Here is a 25,108-nt window from a genome sequence, read left to right as displayed (position 1 = left end):
CAGGCTGGAAATCCACTGAATATTATACCTCTTTATGAGAAAACTTCTTTACTCCTGTATTGACCTGAACCAGCAGTTCAAGTAGTGCACAAGAATTAAATAATTTTGCTTCAAAATAGATAATTCTCCCCACTGGTTTAAAATTAATGGATGGTTTTAATGTTCAGCCTAAACTTCCTTGTGTCCCATTTTTTTAACATGCAGAAAATGAAGATGCATGTCTTATAAAAAGCTTTTTTTTTTTTAAATGTAAGAAGTTAATGATATCACATTTCAGAAGCTGATTTGGCTTGGACCAAGGCCTCAGTCATGTTCTCAGAAACTTTTGATGCATTCCAGAGAACTTCAGCACTAATTAACTTTTGGACCTTAACAAAGTAATCTGTAATAAGTGTATTGGACAGGAAGCTGGATTATGAACCAGCAGGCACCATCCTCTCTGGAAAGGTTCAAATTTGCAAGACAAGTCTGAGAAAGATAAGGAAGTTTCATCTGAGAGTTTATTCTTGTCTGACACTTTCGAAGACTGCCTCAGAATTATTTTTTAGAGCCTAAGAACTCAAAGCCTTTTTTTTGTGCTAATACTTTCCTTGTAAAAGAACTATTTATATGCTGATTTTAGTGAAGAAAGTGGTGCATCAGCCATTGTGCTGTTCCACCCAAGTAAAGTATGAAGCAGCATCTCTAGGGAATGTGTATTGCTTTCTTCTGTAAAATACATACTGAGTTTTTTTAGAACTGTAATGAAAAAGTTTTATTTGAAAATGTACAAAGACTACATCTTTTGGTGCATCCTTCTGATGAAGGAATGAATTTGGCTGCTATATGTTTATCGGAGCACTGAAGAATTAAAATGCATTATCTACAATGTTTTGGGCAAGTAGTTAGGAAAACTTGCTGTTTGTTTGAGAAATACAAACATGAAGCTTTGCGATTTTTAAGCACAATTGGCTCTACATGGCTAATAATAACAACTAAATCTGGCAACCTTAAACAAAATTACTAAAAGGGCTTAGTTAACATATCTAGGAAAAAAAGTGATTGTATTGATGATACAATATCACACATTTGAACAGCTCGAGGATTTCGGCAGGTTTCTGGTGCTCTTTGTCATTAAGTATAAAGTTTGGTAGGGTTTTATTACAGTGCATATATTCTCCAGAGAGAGCATATGTTTATGCATTGTGGCTTTTCTGTAGTTTCTCATTTAGTATTGCTATTTTCTCTTCAGCATGAAGTAATTTACATTTCCATATCTGGCCAGAATCCGAGTTGGATGAAACTCTGAAACAGTAGTTGTTCATTGCATTTGGACTGATGGCAAGGCAAAGTACATTTTGGGTTACCACTGGTGAAGGCATGTGGTGCCAGTGGTGTAAAGTGGACAGGCTGTACAGTTTCACTGCCAAGTGAATGCCAGTGTCACTTCAGTGACTCCATGAGGGACACAAGAGGCTTCTGCAGTACTAAACTCTCTGAGGGACTTGTGAGGCTCCACTGTCCCTTCTGTCCCCATTCCAACGTTGGTGTCTCCATTCTTGCACAGTTTATACTCCAGCTCTATGGGGCAGCAAGAATTCTTGTATTTCTGTAATTCTGTACTTTTAAAGGTCATAAATCAGATTATGAGCCCAATTAGAACTTGCTCTTGGGAAATTCAGTGTTGCGATCTCTGCTGATGTCCTTAGGATAGGTCACACGGGGACAAGTTCAAAGCCACCCACAAGTGAGTGAGCGCTTTGCTTCTTCACAATTCTACAAATATTGAACTGCACCGTGATACAACCTGGCTTCGGTGCAGGTGGAATGAGACGTGTGTATTGTATACAGGTGATAAACTGGGGCAGCAAGGCATCGGGAGGCTCGGCAGCAGTTTGGTTGTTAGCGCAGGCAGACGAAACCTGCGCGCTTCCGAGAGCAGTTTCCCCTTTTTCTCCTGCTCACCTTGCTGTGCTCACTCTCTGTGAAACCAAAAGTACCTTTGAGCAGCCCCGGTCACAACCAGACTTTCCCAGATCCCCCGAGCGCGGGCGATTCGGCGGCAGCCCCGCCGCACGGGAGGGCAGGGCGGCTACTCCAGACAGTACGGTAGGCGCGGCCCGGCCCGCCCCGCCCCGCTCCGCCCCGCTCCGCCCCGGGCTGTGCGGCCACGTCCCCGCTCGGGCCGGCCCGGGCGATGCGGGCGGCGGGACGCGGCCGTGCGGCGCTGCTGGCCCGGCCGTGCCGCGGTGCCGCCCCGGCCATGCGGCCGTGCTGACCCGGCCATGCGGCGGCCCTGCAAGGTGGCGGCGGCCCTGCTGTGCCTGGCCGTGCTGCTGCTGCTCTATCTGCTGGCGGGCAGCGCGGCCCCGCCGCCCGCGCCCTCCGCGCCCGCCCGCCGCCCGCCGCGCCTCGGCCGGAGCCCCCTGAGGAGGAGCCCCGCGGGCGGCGGCAGCGCCAGCGCCAGGTAACGGGGAAGCTCCGTGCCCCGGCTCCTGCCCTCGGGAGCCCCTGTCCGCCGTGTCGTGCCCAGCCCCACGCGTGACCCGCCCGCCCCGCGGGTCCCGTCGGCGCTGTCGCTTCGGTCCCCGGTGCGTCGGGCACTTTCCGCTCACAGATGTTTTTCCCTGCCGGTGTCCGCTGATGAGAGAGAGACGCTTGTTCGAACTGCCGGGTTCGCAAGTACAAACTTTTCCCTGCGTGTTTCCCCTGGCAGCGCAGTTGCCAGAGGTGCCACGGAAGCGCGAGGAGGTTTTCCCGGAGCCCGAGCGGGGATTTCCCTCCTCCGCGAGAAAAGCTGCTGAAATAGCGGCTTTTCCATTAGTTCTGGCCTTCTTTCGGAGGCTGACGTGGGCAGTGTGGCACTCGCTGTCTGCAGTGAGGAGCTGCTGTCATCTCGGGAGCTGCACTTTGCGGGTTTTCCAGGGAAAAGGGAAGGCGCCTGGTTATTGCCGTGTGGTGCCACTGGGCTCCAAACTGCGGAGGCACCGGCAGGTTTTAAGCTTTCGAGCTTTTTGTTTTGACTGGTTTTTATATGTAAATTTGTTTAGCAGAACTTTAAAGGAGTTTTAAATCGTGGTGTGTTGTGTTTCCTCTCCCAGCACCTTACAGGCAGAGTATTTTTTAAAGAACCAATTAGCTGAGAAAGGGCAGCTTTCGGTGGGTGGAGGACTTGCTTTCCCCTTTGCATTCCAATTATATTATGGTCAGTGTGATCTCATATATCTAATTAACTTGGTATGTCTTTGTGTCTCTGATTCATGATTTCACAGAGATGTTCTGAATGAAAGACTATTCCTGTTTTTTTGAGCTCTTACTCCTTAACTTATTAAAGCAGTTGGTTTCTCCCAGCATTGTTATCCCAGTGAATGCAGGAGATGTTTTCTGGGGCTGAGAGTGGGCCATGGACAGAATTCAAATGCCTGTATTAAAGCAGGATTATTTCCACTAGCAACTGTACCTCCTGAAGTCATTTTTCTTTAAGGCATATCTCTGTGATTATCATGGAAATCAAGAGGAACACTGAAGGAGGGAGCCCGGAAAGTATGGAACTGCCAGAGAGTAAACAACTGTTCCATTTCAATGAGCTTTTCAGTGGCATCTTCATGTTTCACGGTTTGACATTATCTAAGTTTTCGATTATTTGTTGACTTTGCAAGTACTTTTTACAAGGTCTGCAACACAAGAGCAAAAAAAGAGGAATTCACTATTCAAACCGTGCGTTTTCTTCAGCATTTTGTTTGTTTGTGGGCTTTGGTGGTTGTTTTTTCCCTTATGATCCTGCATCTTTGGCTCCAGCAAGTGTCTGTAAAACTGAGCAGCACAATTCTATGCATCCTGTTCAGCCACTTGCTGAAAGATTCTGTGTTCAGTTAGTTACTACTAAAATTTATCCAGGTGAGGGTATCCATAAGAAAAGAATTTTTGTGGGGAGTGTATGACATAAGTGGTTCAAGTGGAGGTGATGCTTGCCTGCTTGGGAAGGCACCAGGTCTTAAAAAGCCTGATCCGAGCTAGACTGAAGGAAGTGTAGGGGTGTGAATTTTTGTTGTAAGAAACAGGCCATGGTTATCATTTTAGTTCCTCTGTATCAGCAGAGGAAGATTAATTTTTTATTTGATGTGAGAGATCACTACTTACCTAACTGCTTCCTTCAGGATAATAACAAATCTGATTAGGACTGGATAAGATCTTGTGGTGCCATCCCAGTGTACAAGCTTATATGAGACTGCATGACTGAGCAATAGAGCCTTAGTGAAGTATTGTCTTCTGTGAATGTAAAACATTGTTTAAATTCAGTTTTGCCAAGTTGGTTTGTGTAGTTGGGTCAGAGGATGCAGGTGTTGGGCTCAGCTCAGAAATAAAGGTGTTATCTAGGATATCTGCTTTCTGAATATCATCATCTTGCAGGGAAGGTGAATTATATTTTAGCTGGGATTTGTAATACTGCTTTCTGTAGTCACATAGTAATAGGAGACATCAGTTTTTAAGTTCTAAGAAGAGCAGAATTCTTCTAACATAAGTAGCTGTACATGGTTAAAGCTTAATGTAAGCACATGTCATTAGCTGGCTGGTACCTCACAAATGTTGGCAATGACGTTCATTTGTCCTGCTTTGGTCATTAGATAATTTTGACAAATCTAGGTACGTTTCTGGTTAGCTTTGAAAACTTAATTTTTCATGGTGGTTTTACTGCTCATTCCTCTTGGAAGTAGCAAGTCCTATGCCTTCAGTAAGACTTTTTTTAATGAAGAATTTTAAACGTGTGCCAAACCAATGTGTGCAAAGTATCAAAAAGAAGGAGGATTGTTTTACATTTGAAGAGCGGATGTGACCATGCTCTCTATTAAACCCACGTGGCAAGGCTTGGGAAGTGAACCTTTGCCAGCACATTTAGTTCCCTGAAAGTAACTTTCCCAGTGTAAAAACATCTTTTGCATGGCAACCTGTCAAGATACTTTTTCTTTCTGTGCAGCCTGTGTGCACACACATGCAAGTTTGGCTTGAGTTTGATAATAACATGCTGAAGCCCCAAGTATTCCATACTTCTTTCATAAAGAATCCACTTCGCAAAAGGAGAGAAAAACATCCATTCTAGTTTTGAGTGGCTTTTTTCCCCTTTCTCTGAGCAGTAGGAGGAGGTTGAAACTTCAACCATTTTTTGATTGACAGTAGCTACAGTTGGTTTTGTGCAGCTGCATCAGAGTGAGAAAAGTTGATTTAAAAACATTTAGAGCCTTTCTAGTTTGCATTTTAAAATCTGCAAGAAAATGTGTTTCATATCATGGGCCTGCTGTTGGGACATTGACTCAGGGGTGGCTGTCAGGGAAGGAGCCTGTCCAGTGAATCACCAGTTTTGATACAATGCCTAAATCTACCCTTGTTTGTGCTGCATGAGTAAATGAGATCATAATAGGAAGAAGGTTTCAAAAATTAACAACTATATTGTGTTTTGGAAGAGTCTGCATGCATTATCTTTCTCTCAGGAATAAATTTGAAGGCTTGAATAGATTAGCAGGCTGTGTAATGAGGTGGGAATGCATTATTTTGAATGGATTTGGATTGATTTAGACAGGTTTTGGGTTAATTATGTTTGAGACACTTTGGCTGTGACTAATAAGAAAATTACATGTAATCTAAACTTTAAGACGTAGGAATGCACACTGTTGTGCTTGAGCACTCAGGCTGCTCCTGCTGTGTCAGTGCCTTTCTGAAAGAATTGTATGTAGTAAATAAAGTACCAGTGAGGAACTGGATGGGAGTTGCTCTGTATTGTTGGAAGGTCTTTGCTATAAACGTTTTATTGTGCTCCATCTTACCAAGTTTTGTCTTCAGCAACTCCATGGGGATGTGTTCTGCAAGTATTTTGTGATGCTTTCTGGAGGGCTTAATCTTAGTTTCTGTATTTGTTCTTGTCAAACACATTAAACTTTAAGGCCCAGGTCTCTGTATTGCTTTTGATTGTGTTTAAACATTTAATTTAGTTTATCAAATCCAACTACAGACTGTTCATAACAAACAAGCTGAACTATAAAGGAATGAATGTAAATGTTAGGAAGAACTGGCTAATGATAATAATTGTATTCCTCTGTGGATCTATGGGCTTTTTAATGTCTTGGGAGTCTCTTGTGGTAGGAAATTCTTACTTCTGTAACAGCTGTTCCCATTTTACAGGTAGGACAACTTGGCTGTATCCTGCAGATCTTTAAGGGATATCCTTTCATTCAGCTGTTGTTCCCCCCTGTCCCTTCCATTCTCCTTGCACTATATGAGGTGCATGCATGAGCAGAGCAGGCAAGGGGAGCTGGGATGTTTTTTGCTGTCACCTGCTTGTTTGCCCTCCAGGCAGTTTGCCCTCTGCATCTGCTTCTTCTCAGACTTCTGGATAATTGTAATTTTTTAAAGGCTGCGTTAAAATTGCTGTCAAATGCGTCCTGCTGGGGTAGATTTTTATCTCCCATTCCAGCTCATCTTTGTTTTCACAGTCCTCTACTTCAATTTAGATACTTTATAGAAAAGATGCAAAATCTTGTGTCCCAAAAGTCTTGTGTACCTCACTGCTACTCCTCTCACTGATTATTGCCCTCAGTGTCCCAGCCTATGACTGATGTAGTTCAAGTAGCTCCATTTCTCTGGGATTTTTATTCCCTTTCAGGCCACTCCAGGCTGCCCTGCACTGTTAATAATTCCTCACCTCCAAGACTCAGCTTTCTCTCCCGCAGTGTCTATGTTGGATGTCTCCTGTTATCCCTACTCCTGGGCTTTCCAGGCATTCTGCTTTCACCAAGGAATCCTTCTGCTGTGTCTGTCCATTGGAAGTGCTTGTCCACACATACTGGATTTTTCACTGCAAAACAGCTGCAAAATGCACAGCTCACTGGGGCTAGAACTGCCCAGGAAAGCTGAATGCTTTGGTGTGGGGTTTTGAAACGTTGCAATAAAAGTGCAGAGTTTAGTTCCTCTACCAGTGAATTCCACTGCCAGAAGCTACATCAAAGCAGCTCCCAGCCTGTGTGTGGCTTGATTTAGAGACTCAATTAAGGGGAGAAATTAAACAGATAGGGGGAAGGGGGAAAAGGTGATCTGTGTGATTATTCACTTCAATAATTCAGTGGGTTTTACACTAATAGGTTGGAAAGTAAATACTACTTCACATAGATGTAGTATTCCATTATTTATACACTGATGAAATTGGGGGTTAATTAAGACTAAAGCAGAAGATTTTAAACCCTTAATGAAACGTGTTGCTTTGTATAGTCAGTAAAGTGCCAGTGGCTGGTGTTCCTTTGCACAGAGGTGGGTTACTCTGTAGGGTAGAACGCTGCTGTTACACAGAGCAGCACTGTAATGTCTGGAAAAAATAACAGCTTAAACCTGTCATTTTTTTCTTTATTTAGAACTTGTGTTTGTAGCATTAACTTCAGTGATGAATTGTGTGTGTGTAATTGTGTGTGCTGAGCGGGGGCTGGGATTGATGTCCTCTGCTCAGAGATATGTCCAGGCCAGGCAGTGATCTATGATTTGCCTTTTGAACTTTCCTGCAGTGATTACTGTGCCTGGGATTTAGTTGCTTGGTCAGCTCCATCCTGTGTAATGGAGTCTAAGTGCCATCTGTGCTGGAATGTGGATATCCCACAGTAGAAGCATTCCTGGAGGATGCAATTTTTACCTCCACACCAAACACAGAACCGAAAGGCTGTTTTCAAAAGGTCTTCAACTCCCCAGGAGAATTTGATTTCTCTGGCTAGCAGGGAGCTGCAGTGTGCCTCTTGCTGTGTTCCCTGTATCTGGCTGAAATGTGTTTAAAACCAACACAGGTGGATGCTAAGTGAAAATCCCACAGTCTGTCCCTTGGAATATAGTCTGATTCATCTGGGATATGTGACTATATTTGTTTTCAAAAATCTCTATTTTAGCAAAATCTCATTGATTCCATGGGGTGAAATGGAGAGCAGTCCTTTGAAACTGTGCCAGCACCTTCAGGCCAGGATTAAGGCATGCATCTTTAATAGCAAAATTAATTAACTGTTAGAACAATTTACATATGGATAGAATGGGTTTGGTTTTTTTTTTAAAGTATGGATGTCTTCTAGTCTGGCCATTATGGGCTTGGAAATGAAGTTGCTGGATGCTGTTGTGTGATCTGCATTGTGTTAGAAAGTTGGCTGGGTGGTTGTAACTCTGTTCTGGCTTCCTGACCTCTGGGCTGGGGAAGGAGCTGTCATTTGCACAGGGCAAGGTGGTGTCTGCTCTGAGGTGCTGTGAAGTTGGCTTCATCTGTGTCTGTAGTGGAGGGATTCCTTCAAACCCAGAAAAATAGGAATAACAGAAAAATAGCCTATTTCTTTATGCTATAATTGTAACACTATTGATCTGTACCATTGACAAAAATTACCATGCTATTTGCACATTCTGTAGATATCTAATCAGGAAAAAACTCCTGATCCCTTGCAAAGTGACGGTGAAGAAAAAAAACAACAATCCTGATGTCTGATGATGCAGGATTCTCCTCCTGTCTACCTCAGTAATTTTTATATGCCTCTCTGAATTTTCAGGAAGCCTGGAGAGCAGAAACATCCAAAGGAGCCCTCATCCTTGCAGTGCATGCATCTGGCAGTGGTGGCATGTGGGGACCGGCTGGAGGAAACGCTGATCATGCTGAAATCAGCAGTTCTCTTCAGCAACAGGAGGCTCTGCTTCCACATCTTCGCCGAGGATTCCCTTAAGCCTGAATTTGAGAAGAAGGTGAGTTCTTTTTGTCATTTGGTAAATAAATAAATGAGTTAGTTGTGAGTTGCAAATGTCTGAGAAAAAAAATACATTGACAGCAGCAAGTCAATGAGCACGTTATTTACTGTACACAGTTATAAATTCCTTATGCAGGCATTTTTTTAAAAGAGCTGTATAACATGTGGTGTCTGATTCCTCCCACCATGTCTTTCAGCTGAAGGAGTGGCCTTCCTCGTATACAAAGAAGTTTGAGTCCAACATTTACTCAATAACCTTCTCAGTAGGAAATGCTCAGGAATGGAAAAAGTTATTCAAACCATGTGCTGCCCAGCGCCTGTTTCTTCCGGTAAGGCACCTGGATTTCTGAGTAGGTTGCTTCAGGAAAAGGTTAATTCCGCAGAAAGGAAGCTTTGCTGGTGTAATATTAAAACCATTTTCAGGCTGAAACATCTGCTTGAAGATATTTTAGTCTGTGCTTTAGACACTGTAAAAAAACAACACAAGAAATCCAGCCTGGCTTTTTCCCGGCTAACAAAGGATGTGTGTTTCTGATTTGTCTCTTGTTCCATGAGCCTCTCGGGCTCTCCACACTCCAGAGAGTGAGAGCTCTCTCAGGACAGATCTTTTGGGGTAGATGCTGTGTGCCTTTTGTAAATAACGTTCTTTACAACATGTCCTCTTTATCCAGCATCTTCTTTTCCATATGCTAGCCCTTAAAGTGATGCTCTCAGCATTCCCTTTTCCTTGAGTTTTATTTATTTTTTCCAAGACTGTCAGAACTACCCTTAAGGTAATAATTCCAATGTGTTCAAAGTTAGATTTTGTGCAAGAGCTCGGTGTATCCTGGGATCTTCAAGTTCACTGAAAAGTTGTGTTACACTCAGTGTCATAAACTTGGAGAGAAGGAAAGTGTTGATACCGATTTTGCATATCAGAAGTTGAAAGAACGTTTGCACAAAGCAATTTCTGTGGAACTGAGAATATCTATCAAAAATATCTTGTGGGTTGCTGTTGATTGGGGTGACTCCAGTGAAGTGACAAGCTGTTCACATGATCCAGATTTCTTCATCGCTGTCTTAGGAGAAGTGGAGGGGGGGACAAAGAAATCTTTCCCCTCTCAGATGGAAGCAATCAGGAGACAGCTGCACATCCAGATATGTAGCCTGTGAATACATATGTGAGAAAATATGTGCTGTCAGCAGTTCTGCTGATCTGCCATTTAGGGGTGGACTATCAACTGCACAAAGGCCAGATGGGCTGGAAGTAACTCCAGCTTCAGCAGGGATCCTCTCTCCCCTGAGTAAATATTTGTATCACCTGGAAAATAATCCCTAAGTGTTAGCTTGTTCAGTGCAGAGTGTCAGGAGGAACTGGGTAAACAGAAATCTCTGTTCTTCTTATTTCTGTGATATTGTCTGTCATTTTGGGAGACTAATCATAGGAATGATTTAACTTGTATTCTTCTTCACTGTTCTGATGGCAGAAAAGGGTTATGCATTCATGCTGATTCCTTCAGGCTGGGCAGTGGTTTGATTGATGCCTTTTTTGTCACTCACATGTTGCTGAAGCTCTCCAGTAACTTCTTGTGAGGAATATTAGACTGTTGCACGCTGTGTTAGCAGAATGAGGGGGCAGCTTGGACCATAGCTGTTTGTTTCTCTAGGGGCAGTTGCAAAATGCTGTGTGTGGTCAGGCTGAGGTTTATGGCTTTGTGTAGGAGGGGCTGTCCAAGAGGAGTTACAGCTGACACGGAGTTGATGTGGGTATAGTGAAGAAAAAAAGCTGCAGTCAGAGCTGAGGAGGCAAATGTCCTGTGGGAGCCTCGAGCTTTGGTGCTCGAGTTTACAGGCTGACACAATCTTGGGCTGTTTCTGGGTAATTCCAGCCACCATTATGTTTTCTGGTGCTTGATAACTATGTTCTGATATTAATATTCCATTTGAGCTGTCGCTGCAGTGGGAGCAGAGGGTTCCGAGTGTTACTGTTTAGAGAACTGGTTTGACTTTTATTTCTAATAAATACCAGCAGGATATCAGTGTTCTTTTTTTTTCTTATCCTTCCCTGTACTGAGCATTTTTCCCTGCAGCAGCATGAAATGTGCCTGCATTTCAGGAAGACCCCAGGAGAGCAATAGTTGAGTTTATCAGCTGTTTAGCTCTCAGTTGTGCAAATTGTCTTGCTCCTGATAATGCTAAGCCCGAGTGGAATGTGAGTCTTTGATTCACAAGTGCCTCTCCTGCCAAAGAAATCTCCTCTGCAGCACCAGCAGGCGTGTGAAAGTGGACAGGAGGGTCTGAGGAATGTGTTCAGGGAAAATCGGGTAAGAACCTTTCAGTGGTTTTATTTACTGATAAAAGTAGAGCTGTGGGATCTGACCCTGCAATTCGCAGTACTGAGCTGTTCTGTCCTGGGCAGCAGGATGAGGTGCACATTTCCCAGCTTGCTGAATCTACCCAGGATGCTAAAATATTAAGGAAAACTGTACAGCATCCTGCATTTTTTAGAGGCATTCTGAGCCATCTGATCACGTTTGCCACTTAGACACAGGGAACGTAGCTGGAGCCTCTGTGTAATCTCACAAGTCAATCTCTTGCTGCACTCTGCTGCAACAAAACCATCCAGGGCATTTGCAGAGACACAGGGGGGAAGATGTGGATCTTTTTGTGAGCACAGAATGAAACTTTAACCTAGGAGGGTGATGCTCTCAGCAGTCCCTGGGAGCTGGTTTGTACTCCTGACATGGATGTTAAGACAGCAGGTGAGGAACATCCTCTGGTCCCAGGGATGTTGGTCCCTCAGGGCTGGCTGCAGCTGTCTGTGCTGCTCTTCTGGAGCTATCAAAACAATCAGCTAAAGTATCCTGAAATGCTTAAGGGATTTTTGGATGATTTTTTGGATGAACATTTAGAGCCCTTCTCAAAACACTTAATCTACTTAAGAGCTTTTAAGATAGATTAGCAATATCCCTGTGTTACAGCTTTCCTCTTGAGGGATGCTCAAGTCTCCAGCACAGTGGGAATAGATGCCAGGGCCTTATCTAGACAGAAGTCTCTGCTGTAACTTGAGTTAATCACTTACTACAGTTAGGTTTAGTAACTCAGCTTGGTGGTACTGTTACTCCAGCATCAAGCTTTGTGATTTGTCCCTAATTTTGGATGAAGCTGTGCTGAGCTGCCATGTGAGCCCTCACAAACCCTTAGGTAGCCCAGCTTCACAGTACACCAGCGTGTGTTTACACAGGAGTGTGTTATTCCTTGCCAACCTTGCTAACACAGGGAGAATCTATGGAGACAGAAGTTGTGAAATCAAATTACAGATAATTGAGTATTTAAGTGAAGTGCCAGGCTAAATATAGCCAGTTCTGTGCAGAACTTTTTGACAGATTTACTAAGAATACTCTATATAGCTGCAAGGAAGGAAAAAAAAAAAGAGAAATCACACTTCTTTTAAGCTGTAAGTGCCTGCAGAGCACAGGGAAGAGAAACACAGCAAGCCATGTTTCTGGCCATCCCTTTCCAAAATCTCAGGCTGTCAGGTGTGGCTGTATGGTTTATGTGAGCTCAGAGCTCCAGACACAGCCTGGCAAAGCTCCTGCTCCAGGTCACTGCGTGTCCCTTTTAACCTGCCCTGCAGGCTCCTGCTCTGTGAGGAACTCCTACAGCTACAAATGGTGGAATTAAATCCCCCCTACCTAAGGCACAGCCAGGAGAGATGTGAGCAATTCAAACTGACATCTGCAGGTGTTAAAGGAGTCTTAACATGGGAAGGAGAAAAGTGTGAAGGGCTTAAAGGGGGTAGCAGAGCTCTTTTTGTAGTCAGTTGGGTGTCACTGCAGGGCAACACCTTGGACACAGGAGAAGGAAGAATCTTTTGACCAGCAGGAAGGAGGGCAGGTGAATCCTGAGAGGAAGGATGCAAGGTGGGCTCAGATGCTGGTAGGCTCTGCACAAAGAACTGAAATACCTGCTTGAATCTGTAGGAAGATTATTACAGTTTGTGGACTTGCACAGATTTAAATTTATTTGTGTGTTGAAGGCTGTTGTAAGAATGTTTTTCTGCTGGAAGAAGTAGAGGCCAGGCTGTCACTTGTGCTTGGGAAGGATGAGGAGTGTCTGTAGTCACCTGAACTGAAATTCAGGTGAAATACTGAAAATGTATTGTTACCTCCACGTGCTGGTGTGTGGGGTTTTTTTGTGGGAAAATAGTGTATGGCTATAATCTTCCATCCAGCAGAGCGATCTGGATTGTGTTGAATGTGTTTGCATGGAGTTTGCTGTAAGCATAACTTTTGTTTAAAATGCAAAGACAGTTCCTTCTCCTGCTTGCCCTGTTCTGTAGGAAGAGCATGTAGTTATCCTGTCAGAAATACAGGTCAGGGATTTGTTAAACTTGACTAAATGTCAGTCTGAATCCCAAAGTGTTCAGTCAGGTGAAAAATCTCATTTAAGTCTTTACTCACGGATTTGGCATCTTAGTGGATTCCTGTTGAGCATGCTTAGAGGTGATATTTTTTCATCCACTTGTTGAAAATCCCAATGTTGTTCACTCTATTTCACAGGTAATCCTCAGTCACAATACATTAGAGTTTATGTAAAACCCAATTTCTGTGGCAGAATTCATTGAAACCTGCATAAATAGGGGAGTTTGTCATTAATAGCATTGCAATGGGATGAGAAAGTCATTGTTGTGTTCTACAACGTGGTGAAAATCCAAGGCCTTGGATTTGCTTTTCAAAGGAAGAGCAATAACTGTGGGTTTTGGCTGAGACCAAAGTAGGACAATTTCAGTCCTTCAGGAATTTTTGGACAGTTTTAGCAAATAATGAAGAAGAGTAACAAAAATGCAGTTGGAACTAGTGGTCAGCTGTAAGTAATGGTCATTATAACTTTAGAAAGGCTTGAAGCCCCAGATGATTTGTCCCACCGTGGGATATTAAGGACTGAGTGTGTAAGGATTTGGGCAGCCACAAGGGGGAACATGGTCAGCAGGAACAGCTGGAATGTCCTGGCTCTGCTCTGCAGTTTACAGCTTTCTGACCTGACCAACGTTACTGTGCTTATTTCTCATACAGAATCTGGTAACGGAGGTCAGAATATGACCTGATATATTTTAATGTGGCACTTCTGTTTAACAGCCAAATTTTGTTCTTCAGGGGGATGCACGTATATTTGTGATTAATGGGGTTGTCTTCATAAATGTGAAACAGGTGTATATATTAATTATATATGAAGATAAGTCTAAATATCCTGGTCTCCTGGGTAACCCTTTCTGTCAGTGGAGAATGCTATGTGGTTCACCATTTACAGATCTTAAAAAGAGCTCTGTAAATATATATTATTTACATTAAATTTCTGAACAGATACTAAGCAGTCTTTGCAGGTGTTTTTGGGACTTTGGTGGTTTGTTGCTTTTTATGAAAGTTAAACCAACCTCAGTGCTCTGGTAACTGTTTTATTGTGCAGTTCAAAAAAACCCCACAGCAAACAACAAGCCAATAATCTGATAACTGTTGTTCCTCTGTGTAATTGCATCTAGCTGATAAATCAATAATCTCTTCCGAGTTATCAATTTAAAATAAAACCACCTTTTGCCAATAATTTCATGTTTGTTGTCTCCCTGATTCGTTTTTCATCGCCACGCAAACCCCAAAGGTGATTTTAAAGGATGTGGATTCCCTGCTTTACGTGGACACTGACGTGCTGTTCCTGAGGCCCATCGATGACATCTGGCACCTCCTGAGAGAGTTCAACTCCACCCAGCTGGCTGCCATGGCCCCCGAGCACGAGATCCCCAAGATTGGCTGGTACAGCCGCTTCGCCCGACACCCTTACTACGGCACCACCGGCGTCAACTCGGGCGTGATGCTGATGAATCTGACACGAATCCGCAGCACCCAGTTCAAGGTGAGAACAAATGCAGCTGTTGCAGAAACTCTGAATTGGTGTATTTCTCACATCTTGGAGAGCTTAGTGTAAAATTGCACAAAGTTCGTAATACAAAGGATCAGAGAAATATAGAATACGTATGGTTAGATGCGAAAAGAAATTGGTGAAAATGGTTATTAAAATAAGTGAAACTTGCTCAAATCTGGAGCAGTGAGAATTTGCAGCTGAAGCAGTCTGATAGCAGTGTTAAAAATGGCTTCCCCAGCTTCTTACCTTTCCCTGAAAAGACACATGAAATAACAAACTCAATGATCTTCAGTGCAGTCACTGTATTGTTTTTAAAAGTGGAAAGCTTGGTGTGAGTACCCAGAGAAACTGGGAATTTTTGCATCTGTAGTCTGTATTTTTCCTTGCTTTTATACATTGGGTTTTACCTTGTCCCTGCATTTTTCACTTTTTCACTTTTTCCCCCCCTCCTGTTACTTGGAATAGGAAGATTGTAAATAGCAGGAGCTCACATCAGAGCTGGGCCCAGGAGACCTTGTTTTCCTGTTTGGATAAATGCAGTGAGTTCTGCTGTTAGATCTGGACAGGGCAGTAACATTTCCAGTTCTTCATTCTCCACCTGGGTGTCCAACATGGCTCACCAGCATTTACAGATTTGTGTGTGCCCACTCTGAGTCAAATGCCACAGCACTGATCATGGTATTAACCTTTGTTTCTGTTTTCCTGCCCTGCAGAACAGCTTGATACCAGGTGGTTTGACTTGGGAGGAAATGTTATATCCGTTGTACCAAAAGTACAAAAATTACATCACGTGGGGAGACCAGGATTTGCTAAATATCATTTTTTATTTTAACCCAGGTAAGGGATGATTCTTGGAGTTGTGATTATCTGTGTTGAGAAAATATCTTGATTTTTTTTTTTTTAATGCTATTTGTTACTTATAATGTGCATAAAACTCTGGCATGAAGTTATTGTGTAACTGGATTCATAACCTATGAAAATACTACTGACATTGCAGGTAGTGGTGCTTGGACTTGGTTCCATTGAATATGTAAATCTGTAGATTTGAGAAAATAATGAAATATGAAATTAATGATAAAGTGAAGGGATGAAGTTTGGGTTGTGTGTGTGCTTGAGGGTGTCTCTGGACCAGGGTGTAGCTGCACAAATGTTCTTGTTTCAGATTTTTATCTGAATGTAAAAGTGCCAAACTTTCTGCAGAGCTAAGCCCTGGTTTTCTGAAATTCAGCTGACTTCTGATACTCATGCAAACGAGTAACAAAGCTAATATAGGCAAAAAGTGGACACAGTCATTGGAATATCTCGTCTTAAGCTGCTTCCAGCCTCTGAGCTGAGTGACTTGGCCTCAGCAGGCACCAGGATGGTGTCATCGCTGTCCTGCTGGTGAGAAATGCAGAGATTTAAACACTTGGAGCATAGCACATGCTTCCCACAGAAGCTGAGAACCTTATTTCATGCTTCTAAATGGATGCTGAGTATCCATCCTTACTGCTTTTCCTGGTTTACTGTGTGACCTTGTATTCCATCAGTGATCGTAGAGAATAAAACAAGTTTGGAATTATCTTTATTTATTCTGCTCCCTTTTCTTTTTCTCTAGGGAGTCACAGGGTAGGTAATTGGATATACCCAAATCCAGGCAAGTTGCAGGAGGGAGGAGAAGCAAAGCAAAAAGCAAACATCTGTTTACTGCAGACAGATGTCAAACATCAGTGTCCCTGGTATGCCATGTATTACCCCCAGTCCTAGGGAAAAATAGAGTGGGAATTAATTTCCAAAAAGAAGTGAATGTTACAGAGGTATGGTCTCCTAGAGAAAGAAAAAGATGGAGCCAGATTAGTTGTGAAGTCAAACTCAAGCTGCTCACTGAAGTGTGCAGGAAAAAAACAAAGATTGCAAAAACATTTTTATTTTGTGATGAGTGTTCTCTATCAAAGCCACGTGTGGGGGACTCCTCTGCACCACAGTCTGTCCTTTCCTTGGAACTGGTAAAGAATTTTTTATGAATTGCATAACACCAGACTGCTCAAGAAAAGAAAACAAAAGAACTGGATACAATTAACACAGAAAACTGGGCTTTCTGGGGTCTTAAGAGAGGACTGGCCAAGAGTGCTGCAGGTGCCTTTTCATAGATGTGAATTAGAACCACAGAGAATTCTGTTACCTGGGCCTCAGGAGCTGCTCTCTTTGCCCATCTCCAAAGACTTCTCTCCCTTTCTGGAGAGCTCTGCTAGCGAGGTCTTAAGGGAAGAAAAGGTTTAGAAGGATTTTCTTCTGCTTTTCAAGAACCACACAGGACCAGCTGCAGGCTTCCCGGGAAGCTGGGAAAGGCCAAGGGAGGAATTCAATCTTCAGTGCTCCTGCCATGCCCTGCTGGCACCAGCCATGATTCATTGTTCCCCAGGGTCGAGGCAGAAAGGTTGCAGGGACTGGAGTGATTTATGACAAGCAGATTGCAAGCACTGTGTGCGCAGAGTTTAAAAAAAATCACCAGGAGAAAGGGAGTTATGAGCCCTTTTGAGAAATTAGGTTCATCTCTAAATAACCTAGACCGGTGAAATTAATGGATGATGACTCTTTGGAGAGCTGTGGATAAAATACACCACCCCTTATGCTCTGCTGTGTAACAAATTGTCATGGCCTCTGACAGTTTCGGCAGCAAACACTGGATGTACTTTGCAACTTTTCCCATGCTGGCTCCAGGAGGAGTCAGGATTTTTCATAACCGTCACTGCTGTGTGTGCTTCCCAAGTCATTCCTGTCACTCCAAAAAGTCCTTTGGGTGGCAGAGGGTGCTGGTGGCAGAGGGTGCTGGCCATCTGGTGTGTACTCTCTGGTTTGATTCTTCCCCTTCAGCTTTATCAAGGGTTCCTTTGGTTTGTGTTTGGTCCCAGATCTTGTGTTGTCCTGTCTGTTCAGGACCCGCAGCTGGGGTGTGTAGTCACCCATGAGGGGAGGAAGTGTCTGTGTTGGGGATACTTGGAAAAGATGTAACTGAGTATTTCCCGATCATCGCTCCCAGCCTGGTTTAATTTGCTATAACTCATGTGTGCCATGTTTTTTCTCCTTCCCTGTGCCCTGGGCGCCGTGGGCAGAGTGTCTGTATGTGTTCCCCTGCCAGTGGAACTACCGACCTGACCACTGCATGTACGGCAGCAACTGCAGGGGGGCGGAGGAGGAGGGAGTGTCCATCCTGCACGGGAACAGAGGTGTCTACCACGATGACAAGCAGCCCACCTTCAAGGCCCTCTACGAGGTGATCCGGGATGTAAGTTAACATTAACAGAGCCACTCTTGTATCCCAGCCTGGATTCCTGCCTCACTCAGGTTGCTCTGCCACGGCATCAGGCTGGGTAGTTGTGTTTGTGTGAAACCCATCAGACACAAAAGAACACAGTTGCTTTGGCCTCTCATGTGTTTGTGGTTTAAACATTTCTCCTTCATATTATAGTAATCAAACAGGCTGATAAATTGTATTTTTTTATTATGCTGAAGGTAGAAAAAAGTGTTGGAGTTTCTCCCACTGAGGCTGTGTCTCTGGTCCTGCACCTCGAACCTCTGGGCACATGCAGGGCACAAGCTTGTCTAAGACACAGGTGCATGTGTCCACTTGGGATGTGTGTGTACAGCTCTGCTTGCCAAAAATCCTGTTTCCTTACAGTGTCCTTATGTTAGTAAAACTCCTGTTAATGCACACTCTGGAAGTGCAGTTAATGAAAATTGGCTGTTTAGATAAAACACCCAGACAAACTTCTGTGAAAGCAGAACTCTCAAGCAGGCAGGGTGTGATGTGATGGGGCTGGTGACACGCAGGCAGGTGAGGGACAAGACATTCCCCACCTACAAAAAGTTTTCTCTTATAGAAACTTATATAATGCTATTTCACATCTGGTGAAAACTAATATTTTTTTTTTTCTTTTCTTTAGTTTCCATTTGAAGACAATCTCTTCCAATCCTTGTACTACCCTCTGCAGTCAAAGTTTCTGGATACAGTGCACACTTTATGTGGGAGAATTCCACAAGTATTTTTGAAGCAAATTGAGAAAACTATGAAGAAGGTGTATGAAAATCGTGTTATTGTCTACTTGGGGGCCAACCACAGATACTAACTGTAGCTCTCTTTTTACACAGCAGTTTTAAGTCTTGTACTCCATTTCTTGAAGGATATAAATGAAGAATATGAGCTCCTTTTGCTGAAATTCAGAATTAAAATATTTCTTTATCCAATTTCCTAATAACCCTTGAAATTACAAAAAGCAGGAAATCCTAGAAGCCTGTTTAGATTGTTGCTGAGAACAGCAGGAGAATCCTTTCTTTGTGGAGCACATTTGTGGCCTGCCCCCCAGTCCCTTACAGTTTAAGAATGTATTCTCTGGCTTGCTAATATGAATTGCATTAGGCACAATTCAAGAATATTGTCAATGAAAAGTACAAAACCAGGTACCATTGATCCATTTTGCTCTTAAGTGCTATTTCCTGCACAGTAACAGCAGTGTTCCACTGCCAGACAATTTTCCATCCCTGCCTGGGGAGATGACCAATGCTGCTGCTAGCTCCCCTCTCCTACTTTGCCAGAAACCTGCAGCATGGAAATATATTTCTGCCTGGCACTTCCATTCCTGGGATCATAGAACTACACAATGCTAGAATGGTTTGGGTTGGAAGGGACCATCATGGACATCTTGTTCCACCTCCTACCATGGGCAGGGACACCTTCCACTAGACCAGGTTACTCCAGCCACATCTAGCCTGGCCTTGAACACTTCCTGGGATGGGGAAGTTGAGAGCTTTACACTGGGATCATAATGAATAGCCTCAAAGTGAAAGAGGATAGAAAAGGGCTTTGATGTTTATTTAAAATACTTCATTTGGCTTAATATCCAAAGTGTGATTATCATCTTGTGATATGCACAAAGAGCTTATTTAAATTGCAGTAGTTGAAAGGTGCTTGGGACCAATCCCTGGGGAACTGGAAGTGAGGACACTCCTACAGAGCAGCGATCCAAGAGCAGACTCACTCCTAAAGAGCAGTGATCCAAGAGCTGACTCCCAGAGGGCATTTGCTAGGTGTAAGCCCCAGGGGTGTGTGTAGGAGTGCTTCAAGGAAGCAACAGAGAAAATGATCTTACTTTTCAAGTCTGTTCAGCAGAAAACATCAGCCATAGCTTGGAACTGCTCACTTTTTTATCTGACAGGCAAAGTAGGAGTGGGGTGAGCTGGGTGAGATAATGAAGCTTTCCCCTAATGAAAGGAAAACTGGCACAGATGGGGTATCCTGTACATGTATCATACATGTGTTAGGGGAAAAGGATATGTTCCCAAAGTTAAAGTAGGATTTCTGAGGAATTGCAGTTTTGGGGGTTCTCCCCTATCCAGTCAGGACTGGTGCACAGTTTCATAAGAAAACAGACACCAAGAGTCTCCTTTTTATCTCACACATTTCTCTCTCCTTGTGTGGGAGTTCCTGAGAGGAGGCAAAATGTGGCCTTGCTGCCATCCCAGGCTGTGAGATAAGAGCCTGTGCACGGGATAATGCCAACAAGCCTTTCCCAAATGCTGGAGTGTGAGGGTGTCTGTGACACAGCCTGGCAGGGAGCAGCGCTGCAGACAGCAGAGTGGGGGAGTGTTGGGACAGAGGACTGGGGTAAGGGACAGCAGAACTGCTGGACCTCACAGGCATGATGGGAAAAGAAACCTTGTTTGCACCTCTGCTGTGAATTGTAATCACAGCTTGATTACACTGTGTTCTGACTCCATCCTTATCTCACAGTGTTTACCACCTCAGTGTAAATTGACATGTGAAGGACAGAGGCAGCACAACTGTTGTGATTGAAAGCCTGGGACCCAGAAAGTCATTTAAACTTGAGCAGAGATGCCTTTCCAAACCTGCCTTAGGATTTTCTATTTCAGCTGAAGTTTCAGTTGCCAATTTAAACAAGAGTAGACTTCTACCTACTGAGAGAAATTTGAACTGTGACCCAAATGACCATTGAAGATTTCAGAACCAGAAGGCAGAGATAAGAAGGTGAAGCTGCTGATTTGAAAAGTTAAAAATTATGTATTTTACCAGTACGACAGGTAAACCTTTAGGCCAGCAATTCTGAGAGCTTGTATAAAGTATTAGCTTGCTTTTTGGTCTTTATTTTCAAGTATCAGGGTAAAGCTGACGCAGGTCTAATGAGGCTGGAGGAGCTGCATGCTGGGCACTCTGAATTCCTGATTTCCATGGTGTCTCCAAACCACAGAAAGCTGCAGAGCGAAGTCTTGCTGCCCAGACAGTTGCAGCCCCAGTGCTGAGGCTCTGGAGTTTCGGAGGCTGTGGTTGTGTAAGCTGTGATTCAGCAGAACCCTGCAACTACATTCAAATGAAGGAGTGGAATTCATTACAAAACAAAGGCATTATTGCATAGGAACTGATTAGAGATTAAAGCAGTGCTTTTTATGTTCACAGGAGGTGCTACGTTTTGTTTAGGAAGAACTGAGTTATGTTCTCAACAGCTATTAAATATATGAAGTATTTGCTTTAACATGAAGACTCTTGTTAATGTAAAATCAGCTGGCAGGAAGAATGGGGGAGGTTCCCCCCTGCTGGGCTTTTTCTGAGGAAAAAAGCAATAATTTGAGCTCTCCAAAGTGTTTTAAAACAATTATGTAACTTTGTTTTTTGTTGTTGTTAGAATTATTAATTTATATTTCACTACAGCTTCCGAAACCATTTTATATTTTAGTTTTAACAGTAGTTGATTGTAATATTCATCTTATTTAGAAACCAGTTTTAATTCATTTTGTATTTCATACTTGTGGCTAATTTCATGTTAATTAGCCTTCATTTATCTTAATAATGGGATATGTAAATACTTACAAAGGCTTTATGTCCTCATTTCCCCTTCCTCGCCTGTATTTTAGTTCTTTCCAATGGTACAATGGATAGAGCTCACCAGCATTTTGCTTACAGTGGAAACTGGAAACTGCTCAGTGTGTGTGTGTGTGCACAACACGAGCATGTGTGTAAAAAAGTCCCTTTTCTCTGTCATTGACTTGCTTGTGGGTTTTTCTTTGACAAGTGCACTGATTGTTACAGCTCCCAAGGAGGCTGAGCAGTGCATTTCTGGGTTGAGGATGATCCCCTGGCTTACAATACAAATAAATGAAATTTTAAGCAAGCTCTGTACTTTGCTAGTTTTCTTTTAAATACAAGATTTTGTACTGGTCTGGTTGGGATATCATTTCATAGGTGTGATGTTATACTGTGTGTATGCAGAGGGTATGACAGCAGGAAGACAGATAAATGTTCCTCTTTTACAATTTTACTGTAGTGAGAGAGTCTGATATTGGATATAAAGAGACAAATATATTTAACTTTCCCCAAAGTGCTCATGTGTCATGCTGCAGCTCCTGTTGTGTTATGATGAGCATAGATCAGAACCTGCTCTCAAAGGAAGCTGAAGGTTTACCTTTTACTCTTCACTATTTCTCCATTACATTTCACTCCTTGGAGGTCATTTAGCATCATTGCCCTTCCCTCCTTCCTGTATGTATTTTTTTGATATTCTTGTATGGTCACTGCTGCACTGTCCTTTCTTGTGGCATCTCTGTGTGACAGGAGCTCCTGGCTTGTCTGTCCAGCCAAACCCTGGTGCTGGCACTGTTCCCAGCTGGGTGTTGTGTTGGGCTCAGCCCCAGCTCTCAGAAGTCAAGAATAAAACTGGCATTGACATGGACAGGCAGAGGTAGGGCCAGCTGTGAAACACCAGTCTGTGTTTAGGTTCTGGGAGGGCTGTGGGTGTGTGGGGTGTGTTACACACTCACTCTGCTCAGTGATCCAAGGTTTTTCACTGGCAAACTTGGCCCCAGCCACTAGTGCTGTGAGGAGAAAAGAGATTTCCCAAGCTGGGAATAAAGTCCAACTACCTGAAAAAAAAAAATCTTGACATTTCGTCAACTGTCAGAGAATCCATTTCTCCTCTCCATGAGGTACAATAGAATGTGATGGTAGTAAGTAGAGAGTGAGCACCCCTGCAGGGGTGGGATGGGGTGGGACAGGTACCAGGGGTGTTCCTCCAGAGGCTGGAAACATTCCCCCACTGCTCTTGAGGCAAGTGTTTGTCCATGGTGGGAGCAGCGTGCACCTCCCACTGACATGAGTTAAGGAACTGCTATCTGAGCTTCAAAGGAAAGAGCAATGTTTGGAAATTTTGCTTTCATTGTGTATCGGGGAAAAAAAGCCAAAGTGTCAACACTTCCTTTGAAATGAAAATGGAGACAAAACACCAAAATGAGAATCAGCACTGAAGATGAACAAAGCACTTCGTTAATGTTTTCTTTTGAGGTAAAATATTTTGGTTTGACTTTTACATTTCTATAAATGTACCTTAAGTGCTGCTGTTACTTTGTGAAAACTACAGTATAGCCCAAAAGTATAACAACACTGATACTAATAATAACTATACTAATAATACTGAAATAATGACACAGAAATGACACAGCCCTTTTTTAAAAGACCTGTTTCTCGTAGAAACATCTGTCCCCAAATCCTTCTGAAGATGGTTAATTCCCTGCTATGAGGGTTAGAACTTTGCACAACAGGGTTCTTCTTTGCCTTCTCAGGGTTCACACCTTTTAAAAAAGATCTCCTTCCCATTCTGCTCAGAGCTTCCAAAGGGCACCGTGATTACTCACACCTGAGGCTCCAGGTGAGAAAACAAGTCTGGTTTTAGACTGACTGGTCCTGTAGTGTGTGGAGTGATGTCAGGAGGGTCCTGTCCCAGGGATATACAGGGAGGAAGGTGTGAGAAACAGCTTGGAAGGAAAACTGCACCAGCCAGTTTGCCATGGGATCTTGGATTAATAGGAGACAATCCTTGGGGACTTTTTGGGGTCAGTGGCTGAGCCAGGTAAAGCCTGGAACGTTTGACACATCTAACCATTCCTTGGTTTTTTTGTATCTCCCTGTAGGTACTCTTTCAAAAGAAACATCAACTGCCACTAATACCATTTTTCTGTTTTCAGCCTCTTTTTTTTTAAAGGCGCTGTGTGTGAGCTGTTCTCATCTTTCAATACTCCCAAGTCTTCCAGATTTTTTAAAAGCACAGTAAAGATTTTTAGTAATTTTCTCAGCAGAGGGACATAATTTATCTCAAGGTGGCTGTGATATACTTTAAAGAAAAACAACTTTCTCTCTCTGGATGGTTCAGAGATACATGAATTTTAGTGCCGTGTTATTGTACCCTACTCAGGTTTCTGCAGTTGTAAATTAAACCAAACAAAATCCCCACGCTCCTTTTGTAAATCCTTTGATGTGTATCTATGTTCAATATTTTCTGAAGACCTAAATGGGTCTTGAAATATAAGATTGTTCTCATTGTCTTATTGTTCTCTCTGGATTCTGCTGCATCTCACTTGCTTGATGCTGTTTTGAATTGCTACAAATTGTTTCAAAGCACAACAATCAATTTTCGTTCAAACTGGGTGGAAGTGCCTTACAAATTGCTGTCACACATCAGTGAAGGGAAACTGCTTTAAGTCAAGTTGGGTCAGGGATCTCTAGATACCTAATCTAAGCTTCATTACTGAGACCAGAAGTAGCTGCTGTTCTTACACCTGAAGTAATTTTAATTATTGATCCATGCCCAGGGGTTGGACAGCCTATAACTCTCAAAAAGTATGTTTTTAAATCTAAAGCATAAATCTTAATGAGGCTTTGTGTAAGTTTAGTGCAAGAAAAAAAAAAAAAGAACCATGAATTGTAAAACAGTTTCTCATTGTTCTTTAGTTAGATGTTTAAACCACCACATCCTCCCCAACGAGGTGATTTTTCTTATTGTTGCATCTCAGTGAATATTCTACCAGCAGGCTGGGAACTGACACAAAATGAAATCATCCTCTCTGTGTACGTTTTTATTACAAGGTGTGTCAAATACCTTACAAGGAGTAATTATCATGTATGTTTCATTAATGAAGAAGCTCAGGTGTGATTGCCTCACCCCTTTGCCTGAGATCAGACAACAAACCGATGATGAAACTACCTACAAGCTTTTTGTGTTCTAGGATTATATTTAAATGTTCCAGCTTTGAAAATGGAAGGACAAGATGATTTGCTGTGAATTGAAATATTTTCCAGTTAGTAGAGGGGGCTGGGCTAGAGCCCATGATCTGCTCTTTGCCTCACCTTGGGACCTTAGCCAGGACAGAGTGACAGATCTGCCAGGGGCTCACATCCTCTCCTTAGAGCCAAGTGCTGGCGTGGGATGAGCGATGGGATCGTCACTGGAGTACAGGGGATGTGTGCCAGGGTGGAGAATCTTCAGGGGGACACTGAGGGGTGATTGTGATATCGTTGTGATCTTCAGCATCCTCATGAGGGGAAGCGAAGGGACAGGTACTGATCTCTTCACTGTCGTGACCAGTGAGGGACAGGACTCGAGGGAATGGCACGAAGCTGTCAGGGAGGGTTAGGCTGGATATCAGGAAAAGCTTCTTCCCCCAGAGGA

General features: G+C 43.2%; 1 protein-coding gene across 1 annotated transcript; it reads left to right on the top strand.

The window, feature by feature from the left end:
* Nucleotides 1-2,153: 2,153 nt before the first annotated feature.
* Nucleotides 2,154-21,781, top strand: GXYLT2 (glucoside xylosyltransferase 2). Its single transcript, XM_085072273.1, has 7 exons — nt 2,154-2,446; nt 8,535-8,724; nt 8,924-9,055; nt 14,361-14,612; nt 15,335-15,458; nt 17,714-17,886; nt 18,545-21,781. The coding sequence occupies exons 1-7, from the start codon at nt 2,265-2,267 to the stop codon at nt 18,725-18,727; spliced, it is 1,236 nt and encodes a 411-aa protein (XP_084928399.1). The 5' UTR covers nt 2,154-2,264; the 3' UTR covers nt 18,728-21,781.
* The last annotated feature ends 3,327 nt before the right edge of the window (nt 21,782-25,108 follow it).

The sequence above is a fragment of the Lichenostomus cassidix genome, chromosome 12 (genome assembly GCF_008360975.1).
Source record: "Lichenostomus cassidix isolate B80296 chromosome 12, HeHo_3.0, whole genome shotgun sequence".
Taxonomy (NCBI): Eukaryota; Metazoa; Chordata; class Aves; order Passeriformes; family Meliphagidae; genus Lichenostomus; species Lichenostomus cassidix.
Note: the sequence above shows the minus strand (reverse complement) of the source record. Positions and strands in the feature narration are given on the sequence as shown.

What these genes read in the sequence shown, in the direction of transcription:
- GXYLT2 (XM_085072273.1), top strand. Translation starts at nt 2,265, where the DNA reads ATGCGGCGGCCCTGCAAGGTGGCGGCGGCCCTGCTGTGCCTGGCCGTG. An exon ending in GGCGGCAGCGCCAGCGCCAG is followed by an intron (nt 2,447 to 8,534) that starts GTAACGGGGAAG and finishes CTGAATTTTCAG; the next exon opens with GAAGCCTGGAGAGCAGAAAC. An exon ending in CCCAGCGCCTGTTTCTTCCG is followed by an intron (nt 9,056 to 14,360) that starts GTAAGGCACCTG and finishes CAAACCCCAAAG; the next exon opens with GTGATTTTAAAGGATGTGGA.